The sequence below is a fragment of the Nylanderia fulva genome, unplaced genomic scaffold (genome assembly GCF_048542155.1).
Source record: "Nylanderia fulva isolate GAGA-0341 unplaced genomic scaffold, ASM4854215v1 Scaffold4, whole genome shotgun sequence".
Lineage (NCBI taxonomy): Eukaryota > Metazoa > Arthropoda > Insecta > Hymenoptera > Formicidae > Nylanderia > Nylanderia fulva.
The window spans coordinates 2,632,389-2,656,560 of record NW_028190476.1 but is presented as its reverse complement, the minus strand read 5'-3'; the positions used below and the strand labels follow the sequence as shown (position 1 = coordinate 2,656,560).

The window sequence follows — 24,172 nt, the reverse complement described above, 5'->3', positions numbered from 1 at the left end:
ATCTTTCTCTCTTTCTCTTTCTCTCTCTCGCATATTGTTTGAAAAATTTTCATTTTCCAAAACTCATTATCATCTTCTTATCTCTTTACGTAGTAAGCAGTTTCATATTTTGGGGAATGGCATCAGTATTCGATATAGAGTCGTAAGGAGCGTGTTGAAGGATTAAGAGCTTTTGTCGAAATGCGACCACTTTGATATGCATTGCCTTCAAGCTGGCTCAGCGGCTCCCGGAAACCTGAGACGACATGCCATAATCGATATACCCGTAGCTCCATTTTGGCCGGACGTGCAACTACGAGTTATGTGTCCCGTGTACTGTGCGGCCTGCTTGCGGAGATGCGGTGCAACCGCGCACTGCAACGTCCGCCTCGAGACTATATCCGTGATGTTTAATCCGCGAATAATTGGAGAGAACGTCTTGCCGCCAAAAGACATTTATCCTTGCTTAATCGATTCAACACCATTGCGTGCATATATATCAATTTCTATTTAGAGGCTTATTTATTAGAATTTAAATATCATATTTAATTTTAATTTTGGTATACAATAGATCAAGAATAAATATATAAATGAACTATAAATACATATGTATAATAATAATAAATCCTATCTTTTTCTGCGCAATTTTTATCTATTAATTTTCATAGTCGTAGAGTTTTGAATATCTTGTTGCCGATAAAACTTAATCATGGGTCATTATTATGTTTATTATTTGCAATCTTATTTATAATTATTACAATTATATATATATATATATATATATATATATATATAATTATGCATAAATCTCAATAATTTTGCAGGACATAAACTTAAAATTAATTAAAGTTGATAAGTAATTATCGTCTACCGTACGGATATTAGCAATTTTCCGCGATCATGTCCAGCAGCACGATGCACTTGTTCGAGTATTTCAATGCGGTTCTCGTTCAGAGCGAGGCGTCAGCTGCGTTTTATATTTGCATTTGCAATATATATTTGCATCAGGCAGAAGGATTATGAAACTAATGGATTCCCAACAAGCGCGAGATAGCATAGTGCGCAGAAGATTGGCACGTTATTATAGGAATATTGGTGACGTTCAAGCAAATATTAATAATACTATATTATTTTTAATTAGCGTCCCATATAAGATTTATGTGTTTTCTACCTTCAAATATTTCCTCTTTTTTAAATAAATCTAAAATTATTTAAACTACTAAATTTTTCTGAAAATAAAATAAATAAGATTCCAAAATTTAAATTTAATTTTTTTGTTAGAAAAAGTACTTTTTCTCATACACATATGTATATACACACACGCACACAATTGTGCAGTAATAAATATAAATATATCAATAATAATTGATATAAATATTTTATTAATATTTAGATATATTTTAATTATATATTATAATATATTATATATTTTAAATATATTATGCATATAATATTTAAAAAATCTATTTTAATAAAATATTTACATTAAATTTATATATAAAGATATATATATATATATATATATATATATATATATAAATGTATGCATTATATCTCTCTATATGTTACATAATTTTAAATGCATTACTATCGTGAAGATAAATTAATTTCACTTTCAAATAAAAATTATATATACACGCATATATATATATATATATATATATATAAAATATTTTTGGAAGTAAAATTAATTTATAAGTTATAAATTACATTTTTTTGCAGCGTCGTTGCTTGATGCTACAAGCCTCTTTCTAGGTTTATTTTTTGATACCATTTTAATTGACAGTATTCCCTCGCGAAAATATAGTTAATTACAATCACACACGCACTGCTTTCATTAAAATAAGTGACTGCGCAATAATTTGCCAAATATTCTTAACCGTGAATGAGATGTGCATTTTATTATGTGTATAATGTATAAGGAAAGAACAACATAAAAATTATATCTATCTATAAGTACTAAATTAAAATCAGTTTCACACTCAAAAATTATTAAAATTCATGTACCGCTCACTGTGATAATGCTATCTGTTGTTAACAAATACCATACGTTCTCATGTTTTAGAACAACTATTATCTTGTAAAACGTGAATGTGAAAATAGGTATACGAGTATAAAGATAAATATTCGCAGAATGCTATATACTCAAAAATATATATTCTTTATCAATTGTACGCGCGATCTCAATTGAATAAATTATATAAAAAATACGCATTCTAATAAACTATCGATCTTAACAAAGTATAAACGCTGTTTATTCAACTTAACTGCAAACTATTAAATATCTGTTAAATACTGTACTAATTAAATAAATGTATAATGATGTTTGATTTGTGTGGGGGAATTGATCTATTTTGTGCGATGTTTTTTTCAATTTTGAAAAAATTGGAAAATAATGTCAATAATTTTATTTTAAAATCACGCATGTCAAATTAATTTTTCATTAAAGCGCGGCAATCATATAAATCAATAATCGTAATAATCATAGAAAATAATAGTGTTAAATATTCAATACTTATGACTATCATTGTGTTATTATATAATAGACTGAACAATTCGCACTACTATTTATCTGTTGCTACATGAATGATAACAGGTGTGATAAACAGCATTTTATATATGGCAAATGTCATTTCGTTTGTTTGGTTTATACGGTTGTCTTGTTATAATCTGCGTAGTGAGATTGGAACGGGAAGGGAAGCAAACCGCTCTATCTGTCATCGCATTAGCCTCTCGAGAGTGACACGAGAAATACTGGGAGACGTCTCAAACACGCTCGTGCCCTATAATCATTATTATCAGCAGCTACCAATTTCCGTGATTAATTAATTTACACGATAAATGACAGGTAAAAATATATCACGGAAAAATATTAGTATTATTATGTATTTTGCACAATATATTTACTTAAAGTAAAAATCTAAATGACAAAAAATAGAAATTGTGAAATATTTTCATGCGATATTTACGAATAATAACATCACATCTGATTAGAATCGAATATATATATATATATATATATATTTATATTTTGCACAGAATTTTCTTGCTATTTAAATATACGTTTGTCATTCATTTTCGGCTTGAAAACATAAAATAATATACAAAGTCTCAAATGAAATAATTCAAGTAATGAACAAACGTCGTTTAATAATAATAAATATATTTTGCAAGATTTGTATTTACTGTTTTATATTTGAAAATTTATATATTTAATTGAAATATATCGTGCAAATGGTCAGCAAACTAACTTTTCGAATATTACAGTCTAACTTTAATGTTAACTCATATATTTACTCATATTTTTATTGCAATACAAGATAGTTGTTTAAAATGAAAAAGTACATTATTATATTTGTTAACAATAGATGTAATGTAAGTGAGTGAGGCGTTTTAGTCGTGCAATTTTCAGACGACGGATCGTAGTTTTGTGTGATTGTAATTTCCGCATTGTTCTTCTAATATTGTGACATAACAAGGTTTATGTCGTGTACAATCAACGTCGGTAGTGCTGTGCGAAATACCACTGTATTCTACTGATTAGCCCGCACGATTGTAATTAACTATATTTCCGCACAAGTAAGTATAAGTGGGTATCGTGTAAGTGTCACGAACAAATAATGAACAAGAAAAGAAAAAGCTTGGAAAAATATCAGGCGACAGCGGAGTTATCGTGAGTGAGTTATAATTTATTTTTTGTTACTTGCGTGAAATTAATTGGTTTCTATTTTTTTATCTATTTCATATTAAATGCATATAAAAATATTATTAACGTCGTCTTTAATTTTAATTGATGTCTAACTAACAATAAAAATATTTTTATGCCAGTTGGGTCATTAAAAATTATTTGATTTATTTTATTAATCACTGGCGAAAAAGAGGATTTGCTGCTTATTATAAAAATATTGTTATTATTTTTTTGAACCATTTAAAATTTATATTTGTAATAAAAATTTTTTATAATTTGTATAATTTATATATATATTTTTATATTATACTATGTCAAAAATATTTCAACTTTGTGTAAAAATTCATTATATCGGTATTATTTATATGAGAATAAAAATTGTTATTTATTATTTTCATAAAAGTTTTTTATCTCTCTACAGAAAAAATCTTCCTACAGGATTCACGTAATTGTTTCCTATTAAAGATTCTATTGAAACAAAAAATAAAAAATAAATAAAATAAAAAATTTAATTATGCGTAATTTGAATATATTGTATATATTACAATTGCTGTTGCGCGTTGTATCGATGAGAATAATTATTTAAATTATTTTTATTTTAATATCGAGATAAATTTGCAATCATTTGATCACATAAAATATGTAAAAAAAAAAAAACCAAAAAAGAATTGATTAATGATGAATAATAATCATAAACAAATGTTTAATATAGCTTAATACATTTTTTATTCTATGAAACCTTAACTGTGACTATAACTGAAGCGATTAACTAAATTTTCGTTAGTATGAATATATCTTCAATTACTTCGATTCTGATCTTAAGCGATTTTTCGCGAGATCATAAATTGAAAATGCGGCTTGAAAACTCGAAAGACCTTTGCATACCTGATTACAGGTGAACTTCATGACGTAAATTAACTTTAATTTAGTTTTAAAAACTTTGTACAGTGGTTTATCTAGCTTACATAAAAAATTGCGAGCTGTAGTTAATTCAAAATTAGGAATACATTTTCAATGTAAGCTTATTTGAAAGACGAAATACAACGACTATATAAGTCCGAAAAAACGATAGCATACAAATCGACAAAATTAATATTAACTTATATTAAAAAAAAATAATAAATTTAAATTTTTCTTGGTATATGCATTATATGTATATACGTTCTCTTATAAATATATACATACATATGTAAACATGTGTATAAGGAAATTCAAATATATATTACGTGAAAGATGTGGATTCAAATGTAATGAAATATGTGGATTTGCGTAAATTATCATCGTCATACTGGATTCTTTCATCAACTTCGAGATAGAAAGTTGATTTTTTACCGATAAAAAATTTAAATTTATGTCGGATGTAACAAAAAAATTTCCTCGATTTTGAATTTAACCTAATGTGACCTTTGTACTTCCTGTGCATTTCGTAAATTTGCATATTAACATGTGGAATATTTCTACCTTGGCCATTCTGATGGAATAGCTAATGACTACTGAGACAGCAGTTGTAAAAACAAGAAAGTTTATCAGAAACTATCAAATTTGGATGTAACGGCGGAAATATGAAAAGGTCAACTTTAGCATTATATTTTATATGAAAATGCTGCGAATATATTGAGAAGGATATTCAATTTATGCTATACGAGTTGAAATGCAAGCAATAATTAGTCATTATGTTTCCATTGTTGTGTGCATCACGATTGTTTCACTATAATCCTTAACAATTATTATTCATCTGGCTTTAATAATCACAGAGCTTATATTGCATAATCCACTATCAAAATCCGATCTATAGACATGTGAAACATGCATTGATGCGTAATGCGCACATGCAGAAATCGTAATGTACCATTCCATGCGCGAAAAAGACAATCGAATTTTAATATTTGGAATTATCTTGTAGTATAATGATCTTTATAAAATATTAAATGCATATAAAATACGAACTGCATATAAAAGAAGACAAGAACGCGATGATGTAACAAATTGGAGATACGAGATGCATGTCAAGATGCAAGTGGAACGTGACGACCGCATAAATTTCACGGAGATGTCACGCGATGAATCTCATGTCGTTACATTATTATCTGTCGCGTTACATTATAGTGTAGTACTAAAGTATGAGGCGAACAGGCACCGAAAGAAACTCTGCGCCTCTCTATCTCTCCAGTAAGTTATTTCAAAAGATAATTTGCGAACGTGCTCGTTTCTGTATGACACACATACTTGTGTACAGTCCACAAATTTAGAAATGCGAATCGCTATTTTCTCGTTGTTCTTGAAGATAAATTTACATTCAACAGACACGAATTCAAATAATATCATTCGATCATGAATTTTTAACATTTCGCTATTATTTAAAATACTTTAACATGCGATCAAGAAATTGCCTTGATAAATTTCGATATTTGATGGACACAGAAAAACTGATACTGATACAGCCTGAAGAAATTTAAACTATTACTTCGAGTACATTGATATACAATAAAACAGTTTAAAAATGCATATTCAAAATTTTCTTCAATTAAATTTATATATTTGTTTCATATATATTATATGTATGTATATATTTTGCATGTTTTCTGTAAATTCTTTTCAGCTTTCAGAAAAAGCCTAAGCTTTAAACGATTTAATTTTTTTGTACAAGCGTCTATTAAAAGTTTAGCTCTTTATAAAACGATTAAGCCCTTTTGTTTAAAAAAAAGTTGATTTTTCAAACTTGCATATTATTCATATATATATATATATATATGTGTGTGTGTGTATACATGTGTATGTATGTATAAAATATTGATAATGTTAAATGTTTATAGATTTTTATTATATTTTTGTAGTAATTTATAGTAAATTTTGAATTATTATTATCGAGTTTGATGCGTTTTAAATTTTATTTAGAAATTAGAATTAGACTTGAAACTTATAAGTTTCAAAATCTATCTAGAATAAAATTGTAGCATTTAGAACTTGTACAATTAATATTTTTAAATATTATACATACATTTTCGATTCACCATGAAAATGTAAAATTGTACTTAAAATTCTATAGATATAAAATATGATATTTGAAATAATTTTATACATTTTCGTTTTAATCCACTTGGATATGTATCTAGTACATCATTTTCTTCGCCTCTAACTTTACTACTCCAATATGAGAGCGCTGATCCGAAAGGAAGGCGAGCGGAATCTCGCAAAGCGAGTTCTCTCATAGCGATTGCTAAGTGGTTTAAGGGAGATTTAACTCGGTCTTTGACCTTATTTTGTTTCGTCCACGAACGTTTCGAACGATAGCGATTTCAAGATTAACATTGATCTGATAAAAATTTATTGGAGCGATCCCGAAATTGGCAACTTCCAATGCATCTTCATAAAACCGACAAATGTCTCCCTGAAGTCCTTCTATCGAATTTGTACAGCATTTCGTAAGCATAAGGTTTCCCTCGATAACAATGCATCTTTTTCCAAAAGTCACTCTCTTTTCTATTCTATCTTATTACCCAATAAAATGTTCATGCGGCATAAAAAGATCACGTCTAGCTCATTAATTTTCAAAGACTTATTTTTTCATTTTTATTTTCTAAACTTTATTTCTATTTCTTCATACAAAAATCGAAAAATACTAATACCAACAAAAAATCACTTCAAAATGTTGTAAATTTTTGTTATACATGAAATTAAATTTTAGATTTTATTATATATATTTATATTTGAATTTTCTCAGGATAAAAATATGCTTTTATAAAGACAAATAAAAATATAACAATAATAAAGTTTAAATATATATCTGTAATATAAGAAAATGATTTTTGAGTGAGATATATTATTATTTATATATATATATATATATATCACATAAAAGATTTATATAGAAAGAGAAAGAGAGAATAACGCGAAATAGAGAATACATGTTTGATTGTATTCAACACATTTATTATATTTAATAAAATAAAGGTAAAAACATTTGCATTTCTTTTATGCCTTTCTGTGAAATTTTACCATGACATTTTTACAAGATCACTATTACAAGCCAACGATCACAGAATACGTATGTTTGGCAATGTCATAAATAATTTTCGGTGCGGTTGGGCGTCGCAATTTACGGTTACTCAGGCATATTTCTCTTGTCGTATATTGCCGTTACCTACTCAAAGTTATGAGCATCTGTCATATGCAATAAATTCTAGCATACTTTACGTAAGTTGCTTTATACGTATAGAAAGCCATTAAAAGCATTCTACTGATAATGCCAATCTTCGACATATCGTATTTAAATGCAAAGACGTAATACAGTAAGTAAAATTTAATGTGTATAATTAAAATCATTTTTAAAACAATTATTTGAACAATTAGAGTTTCAAAAATAAAATGCATAAAATGTTTTTCTTATTGTTATTAATAAAAGTTATAATATAGTGTAATTAATTTTCAACTTTGCTTTGTTTGATTAACAGTTTAATTTTTAAAGCTTTGTTGAAAAGAAAAACATATGTTATAAAAGAACTAGTCAAGTGTATATCCAATTTTTAAGTATTATGAATAATTTCTAAACAAGTTGAGTTTAATTTTATACTAAATATAAATGAATTGCGTATTCCCATAAGCAATCTGCAGGTTTCTGTACGGTTTCTGAGACGATCTATGTAACTCACGTATCGCGCATAAAGTGAACTAACTCTCTTTAATATATAAGTCTTCACGTTTCACTATTTCAATTACGATTGCCTCCGTGACACACATAAATTACAGATGCATATGCTCGATAAAAACCGGGCTTCACGTTATCGATTTCGTCGTGATTGTTACATTTTTCTACAGATGCAACAGCGTTAGTAACGTAAAGACAAATTGCGAAGGCAGGTCCTTATCAATTTTCTTAGACATTTTCTCGCTGTCGAATACCGAAATATGACAAAAAAGGCATAAAATAGGCACCTGTCATCATATACATTTCGATACGACAAATCATTGCATTAAAAAAGAATTCGTGCGCTTCACATGCAATAGCTGAAAAAGAGTGAATTGCATGCTCTCTCTGACGAAGATTCTAAAATTAGCAAACAGCATTATCAAACAGCGCAGTCAGCCCTCGTTATAAATATGAGCAATTTGGTAGCATTTTTATTTCTATTAAATAAGTATTTGTCATCTAAATTTAAATTCAGTTAATTTGCAATTAAATGTTTTTAATACTATATAATTTTTGAGGATAAGCATTTTGGAAAGCGTATAGATCTTTGAAAGGTTAAAATTCTAATTTTTCTCCTAATCGATAAAACTCGGTAGAAAAGAAAACAAAACGCCATTAAACGCCATCTTTGCAACGGGATGCTTTCCCACGCAATTGATATCCTGCAACAGTATCTTACCACATCGAAGGTTTCTCGATAAGCGAAGATCTTCTTCGTTTGCGAATCCACTTTCGCTTTTTAGCTAACATATCCATTCGATAGCGGAGATATTGCTGCTGAGATGTTATTAGATTTGCAAAGTTAATTAAGACTCAAATGTATTGGCTTCCTCGGAAATCCCACCAAATCAAACATATTTTATTTTAGCTGTCAAATTTTTCGCTATTATATCATTTATAAAAATATTAAGACCTTTCTATTTGGAAATTTCAACAAAAGACACTTAAAAAATAAATTTAACGAAAGCAACTACGATTTAAATTTGGATAAAACAACTGAATTGATCTCGCGCAGATGTTATTTATTATTTCAAGCTGTATAAATATACGACACATATATGGAAAATTGCAAGAATGATACTCTGTATCTGGGCATTCCGACAAATTTACCTCAAAAAAGTTAGCGGATGCAAACGATATCAACGCGACCAACGTTGCGGTTAATACGTTAAGCATCGCGAAAGCTTTCCGCTGGTGCATGTATGTATCACGATAAAACGAAGAGCAAGCTATCCGTCCTCGCATTCGCCGCAACGAGCACGGCGACATCAACGAGATACAAACGCCAAATGCACCACTTTCTAGTTTTTCAGCTAAAACTGGAGAAAGAGAAAAAAAAAAGAGAGAAAGAGAGTCTGATATCCTACTTCCTTGAATCTCTCAGCGCTGGCGACGCGATCAACAAAAATAAAAAAAAGTCTTTTTATCGTGTAATTATATAAACTTATATTAAGCTCAAGATAGTCTAGGAAAAGATAAGAGCTTAATTGTATTTTAAGTAACTGTATTAATTCATTGGAGAGCTGCTGTTCTTGCACGCAGTTAATATGCGAGAAATTTGCAATATTGAAAGCTAGATTAAAAATTTTCTATATATATCGTATTTAAATAGTAATCTTTGAGTCTAAATTAGGATTAATATGCAGTCTATATATTTAATTCAATTTTAATTTCTATATTAGTGTACACTGCATTTAATTTAAGAACGAAACATATTAAAAAATAATATCGTCTGATTTATACACCTTAAGTGTAAGATATTGTTATTTGAACAATTAAACAAATTCGGCTAATTAATTATTAAATAAGGTTTAATATAATTTAAGAATCCCGCACTAATTCAATAGAAAATTTTCGTCGAATTGATTGAATTTTTGATATTTTGTAGTTTGAGGCATTCTGATAAAAAATGTAATAGTTTCAAAGCTAAATATTGGACAGTTACTGATGAGTTACAATCAGTCAAACATTTCGAGTTTTTTTGTGTTTGACTGGCTGTAATCAGTAATCATCTATTATTATTGAGCTTATTATATTTTTTATTTAGCAAATCAGAAGCTACAACATACGAGAAAACCAGCTAATTTTACCAAGATTCAATTTCATCTGATTTTATCAAGTTCAAAACCCCGCATTAATTCTATATAAAATTGAATCTTGATGAAATCAGCTGGTTTTTTCATGTGTTGTAGCTTCTGATCTGCTAAATAAAAAATACAATAAAAATATAAGTTCAAAGCTAAATAGATAGTTACTGATTTACAGTCAGTCAAACACGAAAAACTCGCGCTCGCGAAATGTTTGACTGATTGTAACTGACAATCAGTAACTGTCTATTATTTAGCTTTGAAGTTATTACATCTTTTGCTATATTACAACCTATCAAAAATTTAGCCAATTCGACAGAATACCATTTTCTATTGAATTAGCGTGAAGTCTTTTAATAGCAATATTTAAATAACGAAGTAATTTAACCATCATTTCAGTAATGAAAAGTCTCTCATTCCTACTCACTATCGAACAATTATTGTCAACAAATCGGCATCCAACGACAACATAAAAAGAACCTGTATTTTCTCTGGGTGACAATAAAAAACGAATCATTTATGATAGAAAAAAAAATAAAATAAAATAAAATAAAATAAAGACTATCCATCGCGCACAAAACACAACAGCCAAACATCGCTTCGTCTCTTCACGAATAAAATAGTTTGATATCCGCTATCTGAGCAACGAAAAGTAATTGTATTCCATCGACGTACTATTTAGCAACATAAAAAGGAATGTCCACCATAAAAGATAGAGTCGCGTTTACTATGAATTAAATAATGCACACAAAGACACAACCACATGCCGCGCAGAAGGAGAGGGAGAGAGGGTTCCACAAAGAGCAGTCCTGAGGAGCCGCTGCCACGTCCGCGCAACAATGGGCAGAACTACTGTGTGTCGTTCTCTTTTTATATCAACGTACGCTGGTCGTCCAGAAGGAGCAACGTCGTTGCTGACGTCGACGACGACGCTGCTTATCGCGATGGCGGGAGGAAGAAAGGGAGGAAAAGAGGAGCTCTTCTCGTTCGCTCTCTCTCTCTTTGTCTCTCTCTTTCTCTCCCTCTTTCTCTCTTTCGCTCTTGCTAGTCGGAACCGGGAAGCATCATAATGGGAGTATCGTCCTCGAGAGGGATGATTCGTAAGAACGCGCGCGACGACCGCGTTGCCCGTATCGCGGGTCAGACTGAAATCGGCGCGAGAGGCGCTCAGTCTTTTATAGCATCGGGGCGCAAGCGCCGTTGATGGAGATGCGAAGGAAGGGTTGTCGGTTGTTCGAAAGGGATGGGCCACGTTTCGAAAAGAGTGGCTCCCGTCGATCCACCCCCGCGCGAATCGATCGACTTTTCATCAGCGCCCGAAATGGAAGCGACGACGGAACGTCGTCATCATCGTCGTCGTCGTCGTCGTTTATTTATATTTGAATTAAATAGTACACAAAAGCGAAACGTAATTGATGTAGCTCGAACGTGTAGCAAAAAATAGAAAAGGGCGCGATTAGATGAAGCCGATCGTGGGTTCGAGTATAATTAGACTAAAAGGAGGAAATTGTGGTGGGTGTTCCGCTAATGGTCGGTTCGTTAACTCATTTTCTTCTTTTTTCTCGAAGAGCACGAAATATTTTACCTCCAAATTTTATCTCCTTAGAAATGTAAGAAATAATAAAAATATTTTTAAAAACATATATAACATTGGAAATAATGTCGCACATATATAAGTACAAATATATTAATCAGAGGATCAATGAGAAAAATCTCATATATACCTCGAAAAATCTTGATATGATCATTTATCTCGAGATATAATAGATTTTTGATCTTTTTGAAATATAATTAAAAGATATGAATCTCTTCATATTAATATATTCACGGAACAATTATTCAATTTTACTATATTTTGTATACCTTAGTAATAAGAGCAGCTGTAAAATTGCACAGACATAATAATACTTCTAAAATTTGATTACGTATAAATGTAAATATTATAGTTTTTTGAAGCATACAGTTTATATATTTCCATATTAAATAAGTAAGTTCCTCATTGAATAATATAATAATAAAAATTGACTTAGTAGCGAGTGTTAACGAGAACATGGAATATGTAAATCTAGTAATATATACTGAGTAATGAAGTTATTTAAGGACTAGTATCTGAATATATAATTTAGCTCGCGTAAACCACACTAGTGTAATCCGGAAAGCTTATGGTGCACTCTGTATAACATACGCATGTGTATAAACAACATATATATATAGTTCGTATATCATCTTCTACCAACCAATCGTTGCTGTATACGTTTCGTATTCGAAAATGTTAGCAAATTTAATTCATAACTCAAATGAGAAAAATTATCAGACTGTTCATTGCAGAATCAACGGAATAAATCAAATTAATCATTCAGATTAATCCGATGGCAAATATCGCAACTATTTGTTATTATTTCATATTTTACATTTTACATAATACAAGAATATATGTTTAGCTTTTATATTTTTTGTTAACAAAGGATCTTGCACTAATTCAATGGAAAATAGCTTTCCGTTAAATTGGCTACATTTTTGATATGTTTTAGTTTAAGGCATTCTGATAGTTACTGGATAGTTATTGAGTTACAACCAGTCAAATAACTCGCAGAGCTCGAGTATTTTGACTGCTGTAAATCAGTAACTATCCATTATTTAACTTTGACGCAGAATGTCTTTTGATCAGAATGCCTTAAATTACAACATATAAAAAATTCAGCCAACTCGACGGAAAATTATTTTCTATTAAATTAGTGTAGAACTCTTTTGTCAATAATAAAATTGATGCGCAAAAAACATCAAGCAAGTTATGTCTCAAATTTATATCTTGGCTGTGTTTAATGTTTATTTTAATTCTCTGTAATTATAAGTTTCGGTTGTGTGCCAATTCAATTAAGTTTGGAACGATTGGACTTTGCAATAAAATGTTGGCGCGACATGAAACCCAGTATACTGATTTATTAGAGCCCTTGCATAGCTGAAATACCTTTATGTACCAATTCGGCATAATAAAACTCTAATGTAGAGAATTAGTGAGTAATCCATAATTCTCTCCTGCTATCCGTATAAAACCTTTACAAGTCGTTTCAGTACGCGAAGAATTTAACACGGACGGATTAATTGAGCGTTAACAGTTTTAAAGAGATGTACACGAACTGCATAAGAAATCATCCTCTTTCTTATTGCAATATACTCTCTAACAAATTTAGTGCTACATCGTATAACGCTATCTTCATTAGCAAAATATTAATATATATATATAAACGCGCGATTAAATTTAATAAAGAATTAAAATAATATTTTTTAGAAAGATAAAATTTTAAAAGTTAAATATGTGTAATATATATATGTATACATAAAAATTTATAAAATTTTAGAATATTGCTAAAATGTACGTCTAAGAATTAAAAAAATGTTTAAATGAATTTAAAATTAATTCACGAATTTATTAATAATCCACATTTTAGATATAAAAAGCAGAGGCTTTATAAACTGGATTAAGCATGTACGACTTAATTGTATCACGAACAATGCAAACACGTGCTTCACTTAACAAACACAGCATGCACATGTAAAACGACAAATCGTTTACAATACGAAGTTTGCACTCGCTTCGAATGTCCATTATAAACTGCAGCCAGTGCGAACGACGCGGACAGGAACTTAATGCAAAATAAATCCGGTTTTCTTTACCGAACTTCGTGCACAGTAAGCGGCCAAGTATTCATTTCAATTATCATCTGAATTTATCCCTGCTATCACTGCATCTGACACCAACTCTCGTTATCAAAAGTTATACTTTCTTACTTAATCTTTAAGTTCGACATTTTGGTTTTTGCAATAAAGAACGAATTAAAGATTGTAATAAAAGAGTAAATCTTAATATGTGAATTAAAATAACATGAGATTATTTATAGCTTTCAAGAAAGAACATTTCTTGATATAATAATCAAAAATTAAAATATACGAATTTGTATTATTATGTATCTAATGATTAATTAATGAATGAGTTTACTTTTTACATATTTTTATAATTTTGCGGAAATATTTTTATAGAATATATATCATAAAAAACTAGGATAATAACTTTATGACATTATAATAAAAGAATTAAAATTAAAATGCAAATTTTAGAACAATAATGCATTATCATTTTTCATAAATTTATAAGTAGTTGTATTTAATACATTTTTATAAAATATTACATATCGTTTCAAATAGGTGTGCAAAATCAATTTTATAATAGATTCATTGACTCACCGATTGCTGCATAATGTGGCCATTTTACTGCTGTTACTGCATTTCGCCAACGTCTCCTGAAAAATATTTAAATATTGTAATTAACGTTTTGTTAATTTTTTCCCAAAATAAAATATAATTGTTAAATATATAATTGTTGTTTAAATATATATATTAAATTTGATATATTGAAATTTGATGAATTAATTTATATACAATATTTTTTAAAATAATCAATAATTAAACTTTTTTGTAGATAAAAAATAAACTATGATTAAAATCAGAAAACAATCTCTTTATATAAATAAGAAAATATAAAATTAAAAAATATTTAAAATATTAAAGATATAAATAATAAAAAAGAATATATATTAATTAATTTATTAATTATTAAGAGTTATTTTGTGATTGTAAATATATTTCTTTAGCTGCTTCTTTGATGACAGATATTGATAACAAATTAATCGGGAATCGTAATTAATTGCAATCACCCGGAATAATACGATGTAATGATCTTCCGACACTTTATTAATACGAGATACTCTCGATATTTATTCACACGCACGACTCGCTTCGATAGGTGCGCAGAAATACGGAACATCGAACGTCGAGCGACTTAGTTTGCCGATCAGGAAATCCTATATTAATTAACCATACTAATTAACGATAAGACGCTTGCTTCATTTAGCATACCCGATACCCTGAACCGTATTGCGCGCGAGTTGAAAAGTTGCAAACAAAAGTTGAAAATAAGAAGTATTGACGGATATATATATATATATATATATATACACTTTATTATGATCACACAATATTATTACATAATAATTATCACGAATTCTCTTTATTTAGCACAAATGTAAAGGGAGATAAAATATTACGAGGCACAAAAAATTCTACATTCAAAACATGAAAAAATATGTAATTTTAAGATGTGAAGATTAGAGAACATGCGATTAATCGTAGTTGCAAGTTGTCATAATAATCTGATGAACTCCGATAATTGTTCTGTCATTTGATAATCTACATATTTACTTCTATATGCAATTTATGATTGAAAATGTAATACGCAATATCAAATAATGCGCTCATTTCTGATGAATGACTAAAAGCTATAACAACCGTATCGCGTTTTATTTGATATTATGCTTTAATTACGAGCTATGTATTTATCAAGCTAATAGTAAGAAATATAGGTTTTTAGTAATTAATTGCGATAGTGTGTAATAAAATAATTGAAGGCGCGACAAGTGCGCGATATTCCGTGTGCTTCGAATTTCTTTTTACTTACCTATTTCGGAAATTCAGAAACTGTTATTGGAGTATCGGATGCGACAACGCGAATCATACTTAAAATATCTCGCGGTACGAAACGATCGCGAAACACTTTTACGACACTCCCGATCCCGATATTCACTCATTCGAAATGATCGATAATTTCGATTGTCGCGACACGAAGCATGGTGACTAAACAAGTATGTGTGTCGTAAATGAGACGACAGCGATATATCGATCAAGACGCATCGATATCATGTCGACTGGCGCCAATTAATAACGACACGATGCACTATATTCGGCACTATTAATACTCGTTTGCGTATGCAGATCACTTTTGACGGCTTTTAAAAACGATGGAGAAACGATAAACGCGAAGCGACAAGTAGTTTCGGCCGACGTGATTTATTCTTCGACGAGTGTGAACGTAACTGCGCGCGCGTCGAGTCACGTGACCTTAGGGCGCCGAGTCACGTGACCGGTTTAAAAGTGACCACATTCAATTTGTAGCTTCCTCTTGATATATATGTATACAATACCCTCCACAAGTTCGGAAACACCTCAGATAGCACAAGATATTCGAAAATAATTTATTTGTATGTCACCAATTTTGAGTCTTTTTTCAAATACATATAAAATTCATTTTATTCTATGATATGAATTCTATATGTATTTGAAAAAGGACTCAAAATTGGTGACATACAAATGAATTCTTTTCGAGTACCTTATGTGCTATCTGGAACCTTACATTTTACAGTTAAAACAATCGCATGGCAGCGATCTGTGCAAATTGTTTGTATGAATATATCATAAGATATTTAAATGACATTTTTATATCGTTATTATAAATAGCATTACGATATATTCATATAAAAAATTTGCATAGATCGCTCCCATGCGATTGTTTAACTGTAAAATGTAAGGTGTTTCGAAACTTGTGGAGGGTACTGTATAACTGAATATTTCGCGAATTAAAACATGAAATCGAAAATTGAAAATGTGCAATATGACATTACGGTTTCATATTTCTATAACAATTAAAATTTGTTCGCAAACGATACGAGAGATTTAATTGCACATGTAAAATATATATAGTAATATATGTAAAAACATCTTCAAATCTATAGTCACATATAGCTTCAAATAATGTACAAATTTTCCGATATATTTTGTACATATATTATATACGTGTCTTTTTATATGCTTTTGCTATTCTATCGCATACCTGTACACTGCTTTATTCGGACATCTCTGCTTATTGTTTATTTTATAATATTGAGCAATATATGTTCTTCGAGAGAATGTTGACGCAAATGGCGGCACCGCGATTTAACATCATTTAAGCGACATCTGTGGAGATTCGAGAAAACTAATGCATGTATGTACATACAAGATGTGTTCGAAAATTTCCTCGAAATAGAGAAACCCTCGATCGACCAATCAGAAGCAAAATTGATTCGCTCCTGATTGGTCGATCCGGGACTGTTCCATTTTGACAGGTGGATTTTCGAACACTTTTAGACTGCTTCGATGCTGTTTGATATTACGTATATCACGTAATAGCGTGTCAAGGTTAGTTTTCGTCGCCACTCCTGTCATTTTCAGTTTTCGTCGCCACTCCTCTCATTTGAAGATTATTGAACAATATTAAAATATCGTGATGTCGCGTCAAATTAGGAGCTCGAATGTCAGTTGCATCAATAAAAATACATGCCGTGCTTGTATGAAGAAAGACGGCAAAATGTTGCCTATGTATGACGATAAAACTGCAAGCAAAATTGATCTGCCATATAAATTGGCGGAGCTCACGTCTATTCAGGTAAATAGATTGATTTTTTGTAAACATTCGTTTTTATTGATATATCACGCAGTTTTATGATGTAAAATAAATTACGTAAAATAATAAAAAAATACGCACTTTATATCTAAAAGTTTTTTTAATAGGATTGTAAAACAAGTATGGCCAGCTATATGTGGCCCTAAATATTGTAAATATTATTGAGATTTAATATCACAGTATTATATATTCGATAATAAGATGTTACAAAATATAATTAATTCATTTTATGTCACTCGTATATTGATTAATATTTGATAAAATTTAATATTTACAAAAATTGACTATTGACAAAAAATGTTTACACATGGCTGTGAATAGCTTGCAGCATGCTAATATAATTTTTTCTTTTAACAGCTTGACAAATTTGATGGACTGCCCACTATGCTTTGTATTAAATGTGCTTACCGCACTTGTGTTTTGTATAACTTCAGACTAATAGTGCAAGAGTCAGACAAAACATTCAGGAAGCAACTTGAAGATCAATTTATTACTACTAAGGTATAATAATAAAGAATATAAATAATATCAATTTAATATTATATGAACTCTAATAATATTTTTATTTAATATTTGTAATATCTTGTTTTTTTTTGTATATGTTAAATTTATAATAGCAATAGATACTAAAAGAAATTTATATCATAAATAATAAAAATTAATTTTGTTAAACAATAAAATACAATGAAAATACTGAAAAACATAAAGATATATTAAAAATCTTTTTTAAACATTTTGTGTTATGAAGAAAATTTGTGATATGTTAATGGGATTTATTTAACTCTCATGTTCTCTTTCCATTTTTTTCTTGCAAGTGTTTATATTTTTTTTTTTTTTTCAGAGAGAAAAATTAAATAATGAGAATAATGAAGATAATATACAATCAGATGAATCTTCAGAATTAAATGTATCAAATGATAAATCTATACATAATGATGATTTGTTGGGGAATCTAAAGATTGAAATAGATAAAACAATTAAGATTGAACAACAATACGGGTCTCATATACCTCAGTTGCTCGAAAATGACAGAGCCAACAAAGAAAATAATCTGCAATTGAATGAACTCTTTCATGATGTACAAGAAATTAATGAGAATCAAATGGATGTTCATTTTGTAAAAACCGATATACCTGAGGAAATTTCAAAAATTCTTGCATCACAAGATATCACAATAATGTATGTACCACAAGACCAGGTCTCTATGAGTGAGTCGATGTCTGAACCAATATTTGTGGAAAATACATTAGCATCTGATCAAATGGAAGAAGAAATTGAAAATGATAATAATATATTTGTTCCTACAATGGAAATCTTAAATCGAGAAAAAGATGAAATTTCAAACAATGTACATATTTCTAGTCCTGTGAATTCTAATGTGACTAGAAAAAATCGCGTCTGTTGTAAATATGTGGATGACAAAATGCAGAGCAAAAATAAGCAACTTGATAAAAGCAATTTCAATATTGAAAAACCTGTAAGAACAGAAAACAGCGATGAGTCTGATTCTGATTATTTCATCGATGCCAAAGATAACATATTAGGAAGTGTGAACGACGCGATCATACGAATTAAAGAAGTGAAACAGGAAAACGGAATCGAATATCAATGTACATTATGTCTGCAGAACTACAAGCAATTAACGTGTATATTACTACACACCGTCGATAATCACGTCCCTAGCAGTGGTCCATTTTTTTGCATGGTATGCGAAAAAGATTGCGAAAGTCATCGAGAGTTACGAGCACATGTGAAAACGCATACTGGTAGTGATCCGTATTCCTGCTTTATCTGCAATAAAGGATATGCTAAGAAGAGATATTTGAAGAGGCACATGACGTGCCATGATTTTCCGCGGCATCGCTGTCCAAAATGTGGTTGTCGTTTTAAAGCTAAGGCAGAGTTAGAGTCTCACATGAAGACGCATAGCGTACCTTACTCTTGCAATCAGTGTCCACGTACATTTAATCACAAAGGCAATTACAAACGACATCTGGTCAGTCATTTGGATCCCCAAGGTCTTTACTTATTTAAGTATCCATGCAGTTATTGCAGTAAGCGTTTTCCCAACAATCGTACTCTGGAAACGCATATTCGTGTACATACTGGTGAAAGACAATTTAAGTGTCAGTATTGCGAGAAATCTTTCTCACAGCGAGGTAATCTGATAAATCACACAAGGATACATTCGAATCCACGGAGTTACACGTGTGAAGTCTGCGGCAAAAGGTTAATACAAGTGTTTGATATTTTATTTGAAAGAAGTAAAATATTAAAATATTGAATAAATCTTTATTCTTTGAAAGAAGCAAAATATAAATTATATTCAAATCTAAAAAATAAATAAGAATATAATAATTAAGGCTGATATGAAAGGATTTATATACTTTATAAGAAAATTTTAAAGACAAAGTATATATTAAATTTAAAAGAAATAAATTTATTAATATATTGTTTATTTTGAATGATATATTTATTATATTTTAAATAATCATTCAATATCATTATGTGTATACAATTTTTATTTAAACATTTGTAAATGTGGAGCATAATGTGATATTAATATTTTTTGCATAATGGTTGCAGTTTCAATCAGCGTGCTACATTAAGAGATCACGGACTATTACACACGGGCGAGAAACCTCATGTGTGTAACGTTTGTGGTAAGGCATTTACAGTCAGTGCAGCATTGAGAAGGCATATGTTCAAACATGCAGAGCACAAGCCATTCAAATGCGACATTTGTGACATGGGATTTGTTGGGAAGTACGATCTACGACGACACATGAGAATACATGAGGATCGGCCTAGGGACAAACGGAGAAGAAACACTATATCAAAATCAAGTGATTTACTTCAACAAGAATCGAAGGAAATTTCTATAACAGAAGAACCTCACACTGAAACTATATTCATAGAACAAGTAATTTTGCCTCCAAATGTTACACAAATAGTACTGAATCAAGTTGAATCAGAGAAAGAAAATGAAGACACATTGTTCAATCTTCACTCTTACAATTCAACTCTTATACAATATAGTTAATAATATTCGTAACACATCATAGATGCAGACATATATAGGATAAGTAATTTTAATGATGTATTTTTATTTTGAATAACTAAAATATGTGCATTGTATAAAAAGTTTTATATAAAAGTTATACAGAAATAATTTTGAAACTTTTATCTGATGAGGATTGATATCTGTAGAAAAATGCTAAGATATTATCCTATGATATGATATCCTTTAAAGAAGCAATAATAATCTTTCTTATATCTAGGTAGTTGTTGATCCCTCTTAGAACATTTATCGATCATGTAACATGTAACTTTTGTAAAATATTTTATTTATACAATGCATGTTTTAAAAGTTATTCGATATAGAAATAATGATACATTCTGTATAAAATAAGAATTATTACTAATAACTATTCTTGTTTCATTTTTGTATATACCTATGCATATGTATAAACAACCATTTTCTGTCCTTTTTTAATTCACTTTATCTGCTGCAGCAGCAATTTACAACTTTATTAAGTTATTTACTTTTATTTACTTCTACTTTTTAATTAAAAATTATAAATAACTAGTGCACACATAAATACATATGTACAGTAAATGCATAAAATATTACATTGTATTTTTGAAATCATAAAAATTTTTATATCTGCAAATTTTTCTTGTAATTATTTTAGAAATCTTAAAAGTTAGAAGTTGTATACAATACTTTACAAATTTATGTATTAATTCTACAAATCAAAAATACTTGATAAATTATTTAAACAAATTTTTAATTATTTAAAAATATTTTTATTTACAAGTGTGTATAATATTGTATATAAGAATATAATTATTTTCATAATCGAAACGCATGTGTTTTATACTTCTTAGGAAATCATTTAAATACTTTGTAATTTTTAAGATTAACATTTATGAAAGAAGAATAATTTATTTACATAAATTTTTGACATGATTTGCCATTAGTTTAATTAAAAAATATCTGCTAAATAGAAATATTAGTATAATAAAATGTGTAGAGTCTTTACATTACAAAAAAGATGTATGAAAATATGATATTTGATATTTTAGAATTTAATTTAAAAAACTTTTGTTCTAAGTGTTTAAAGAAATGATAATTACAACTTTATTGTGAAATAAAACAATTACATATATGTATATATTAATAACCAAAGTATATTTCAAATCGTATAATTGCAAGTGTGTAAGTTGCTAATTTGCACTTTAATATAATAATAATATAAAATTTTAATCAATTTTTTATTACATCGCTAAATATAAAATTACTCCTTTGTTGTGATAATGCAAAGTTTTCATTATAATATTTTTATTTATTTTATTAATTTTTTAATTATTTTTAATAATTTAATATTATAACATTATACATTTTTTATACTAATATCTATTTTATTATTAATGTATTTTTAATATTATATATTAATATTCTAATCCTATTGTAAAATAATCAAAATATAATCGGATTTAATATAATAATAATTTAATATTACCGTTTCATAAAAAGTGTCATTTGAATCCCGCGCGTCATGACGTCATGGCAGCCATATTGAACCGCGAGTCGGAAGTTGAGATATTTAGTCGTTTCCGCAACCATTTCGCGCGCGATCACTTGTGGCTTGCGGCATTGGAGTTTTATCGCGTTTTATCGTGCGGATATAATCGCGATCGGGCGTTGTAAGTATCGCGATCGAGTGTCGTAAGTGTCGTAAATGTTGAAGGAATAGAATTAATTGATTCGTGATTACTGTCGCGAGTGTTATAACCATAATTATGATATGATGCCGCAGTATAGGGTAGAGTTGTTACTTGTCTCGTCATATGTGAGATATAATTATTCATATTATTGAGAACAAATATCATTTCCAAATAAATGTTTAGTAACGGGAGTGCCGAAGAAAAATTTTTCGGGCGATTATTGTATTATATTTATACATATGTAGTGTAAATATGCGACGACATGCATCAATGTTATTCATCAAATTAGCTGCTCAAATTTAGTTTCTAAAAGTAAATATTGCTTGCAAATAATCTTATAATGTCGAGAGTGCCGAGAAAAGTATCGGGCGATTGTTGAATTATTATTATAATATCGTTTTTGCGTCGGTAGTGCGACAATTCTGTCAAGTGAACTCCGCGCGACCATCGTGATGGTTTTTGTCGCGTCGCGTCGGTAGTGCGACATTTCCGTCAACTGAACTCCGCGCGACCATCGTGACGTTTTGTCGCGGCGCGTCGGTAGTGCGACAGGTCCGTCGAGTGAATTTCGCGCGACCATTGTGACGTTTGTCGCGTCGCGTAGTGCAATAATTCTGTCAAATAAATTCTACGTGATTATAGCTGCAATTATTAAAGTGAGTTAATTATTAATAAAATTACTGAAAATAAATATCGCCTATATGTATATAAATATTCTTATCATAGGAAATGTCAAGAAAAGTAAAATTGTTTAATATAAATAAGATCCTTGATTTGTTGATTGATACATATTAATAATATATGTATATATATATATATATATATATATATATATATATATATATATATATACACGCACACATATACATGTATATGTGTGAAGAATATAAAATATTTACGATATTTTATTCTTTATAAGAAGAGAGAAATAAAAAATCGGAAAACATGTCGCTCTTATATTCTTCATTCTTTAAATGTTTATTGAAAAAATATATTGGATAAAATACTTTCCAATATAATTATGTTAATATATATACTTTTTAATATAATTACTTTCCAATAATTCAGTTTTGTGTGATATATATTCTGTTTTAATTCAATCGTGCTTTTTTCTAATATATTAGCTGTATAAAATTGTACTTTTTTCTTACAACAATTGCACAGAATTATACATATATATTATTACTTATGTCATTTATGGTAATGTATATAATATGATATTATATATACTCTACAAGCAGCGAGGTATTAATATATGCGCTTTTTTCATTTAAAATAATATTAAATGGATTAATTATATGTTTGAGGAGAAATAGTTTTAATAATATTTAACGATATAAGAATATATTAATGATATCGTATATTCCAACGAAAAAGGAACAATATTTTAATTAACAAAATAATTAATAACTATAAAAATAATTTTCTTATGTATTGGTAAATCAACGAGATAATAAACAAATATAACTAAAACATATGGGCACAAAAGTGTATATATTTTTTATTATAAAAAAATAAAAATATATTGTCTAGTGTATAACGCATAGAAAACTATATCTTGTTTAAATATAGGATAGTAGATAAGATGACTAATTAATAATAGTTTCTAAACATTTTCAAAATTACATTGTGTTGCAAATAATGTTTAAAAATTCTATACATTTTTT

At 29.0% G+C, this 24,172-nt stretch overlaps 2 protein-coding genes across 2 annotated transcripts in view; one reads left to right on the top strand and one right to left on the bottom strand.

Moving 5' to 3' along the window:
• Nucleotides 1–11,573, bottom strand: part of LOC114938014 (metabotropic glutamate receptor 8) — a 121,140-nt gene extending 109,567 nt beyond the window's left edge. The window contains 1 exon segment of the mRNA XM_029311727.2: nt 11,326–11,573. The gene's annotated coding sequence lies outside the window, so the exon portion shown is untranslated.
• Nucleotides 11,574–17,489: 5,916 nt separating this feature from the next.
• Nucleotides 17,490–21,202, top strand: LOC114937972 (uncharacterized). Its single transcript, XM_029311649.2, has 4 exons — nt 17,490–17,756; nt 18,132–18,275; nt 18,616–20,003; nt 20,361–21,202. The coding sequence occupies exons 1-4, from the start codon at nt 17,598–17,600 to the stop codon at nt 20,815–20,817; spliced, it is 2,148 nt and encodes a 715-aa protein (XP_029167482.2). The 5' UTR covers nt 17,490–17,597; the 3' UTR covers nt 20,818–21,202.
• Nucleotides 21,203–24,172: the final 2,970 nt, after the last annotated feature.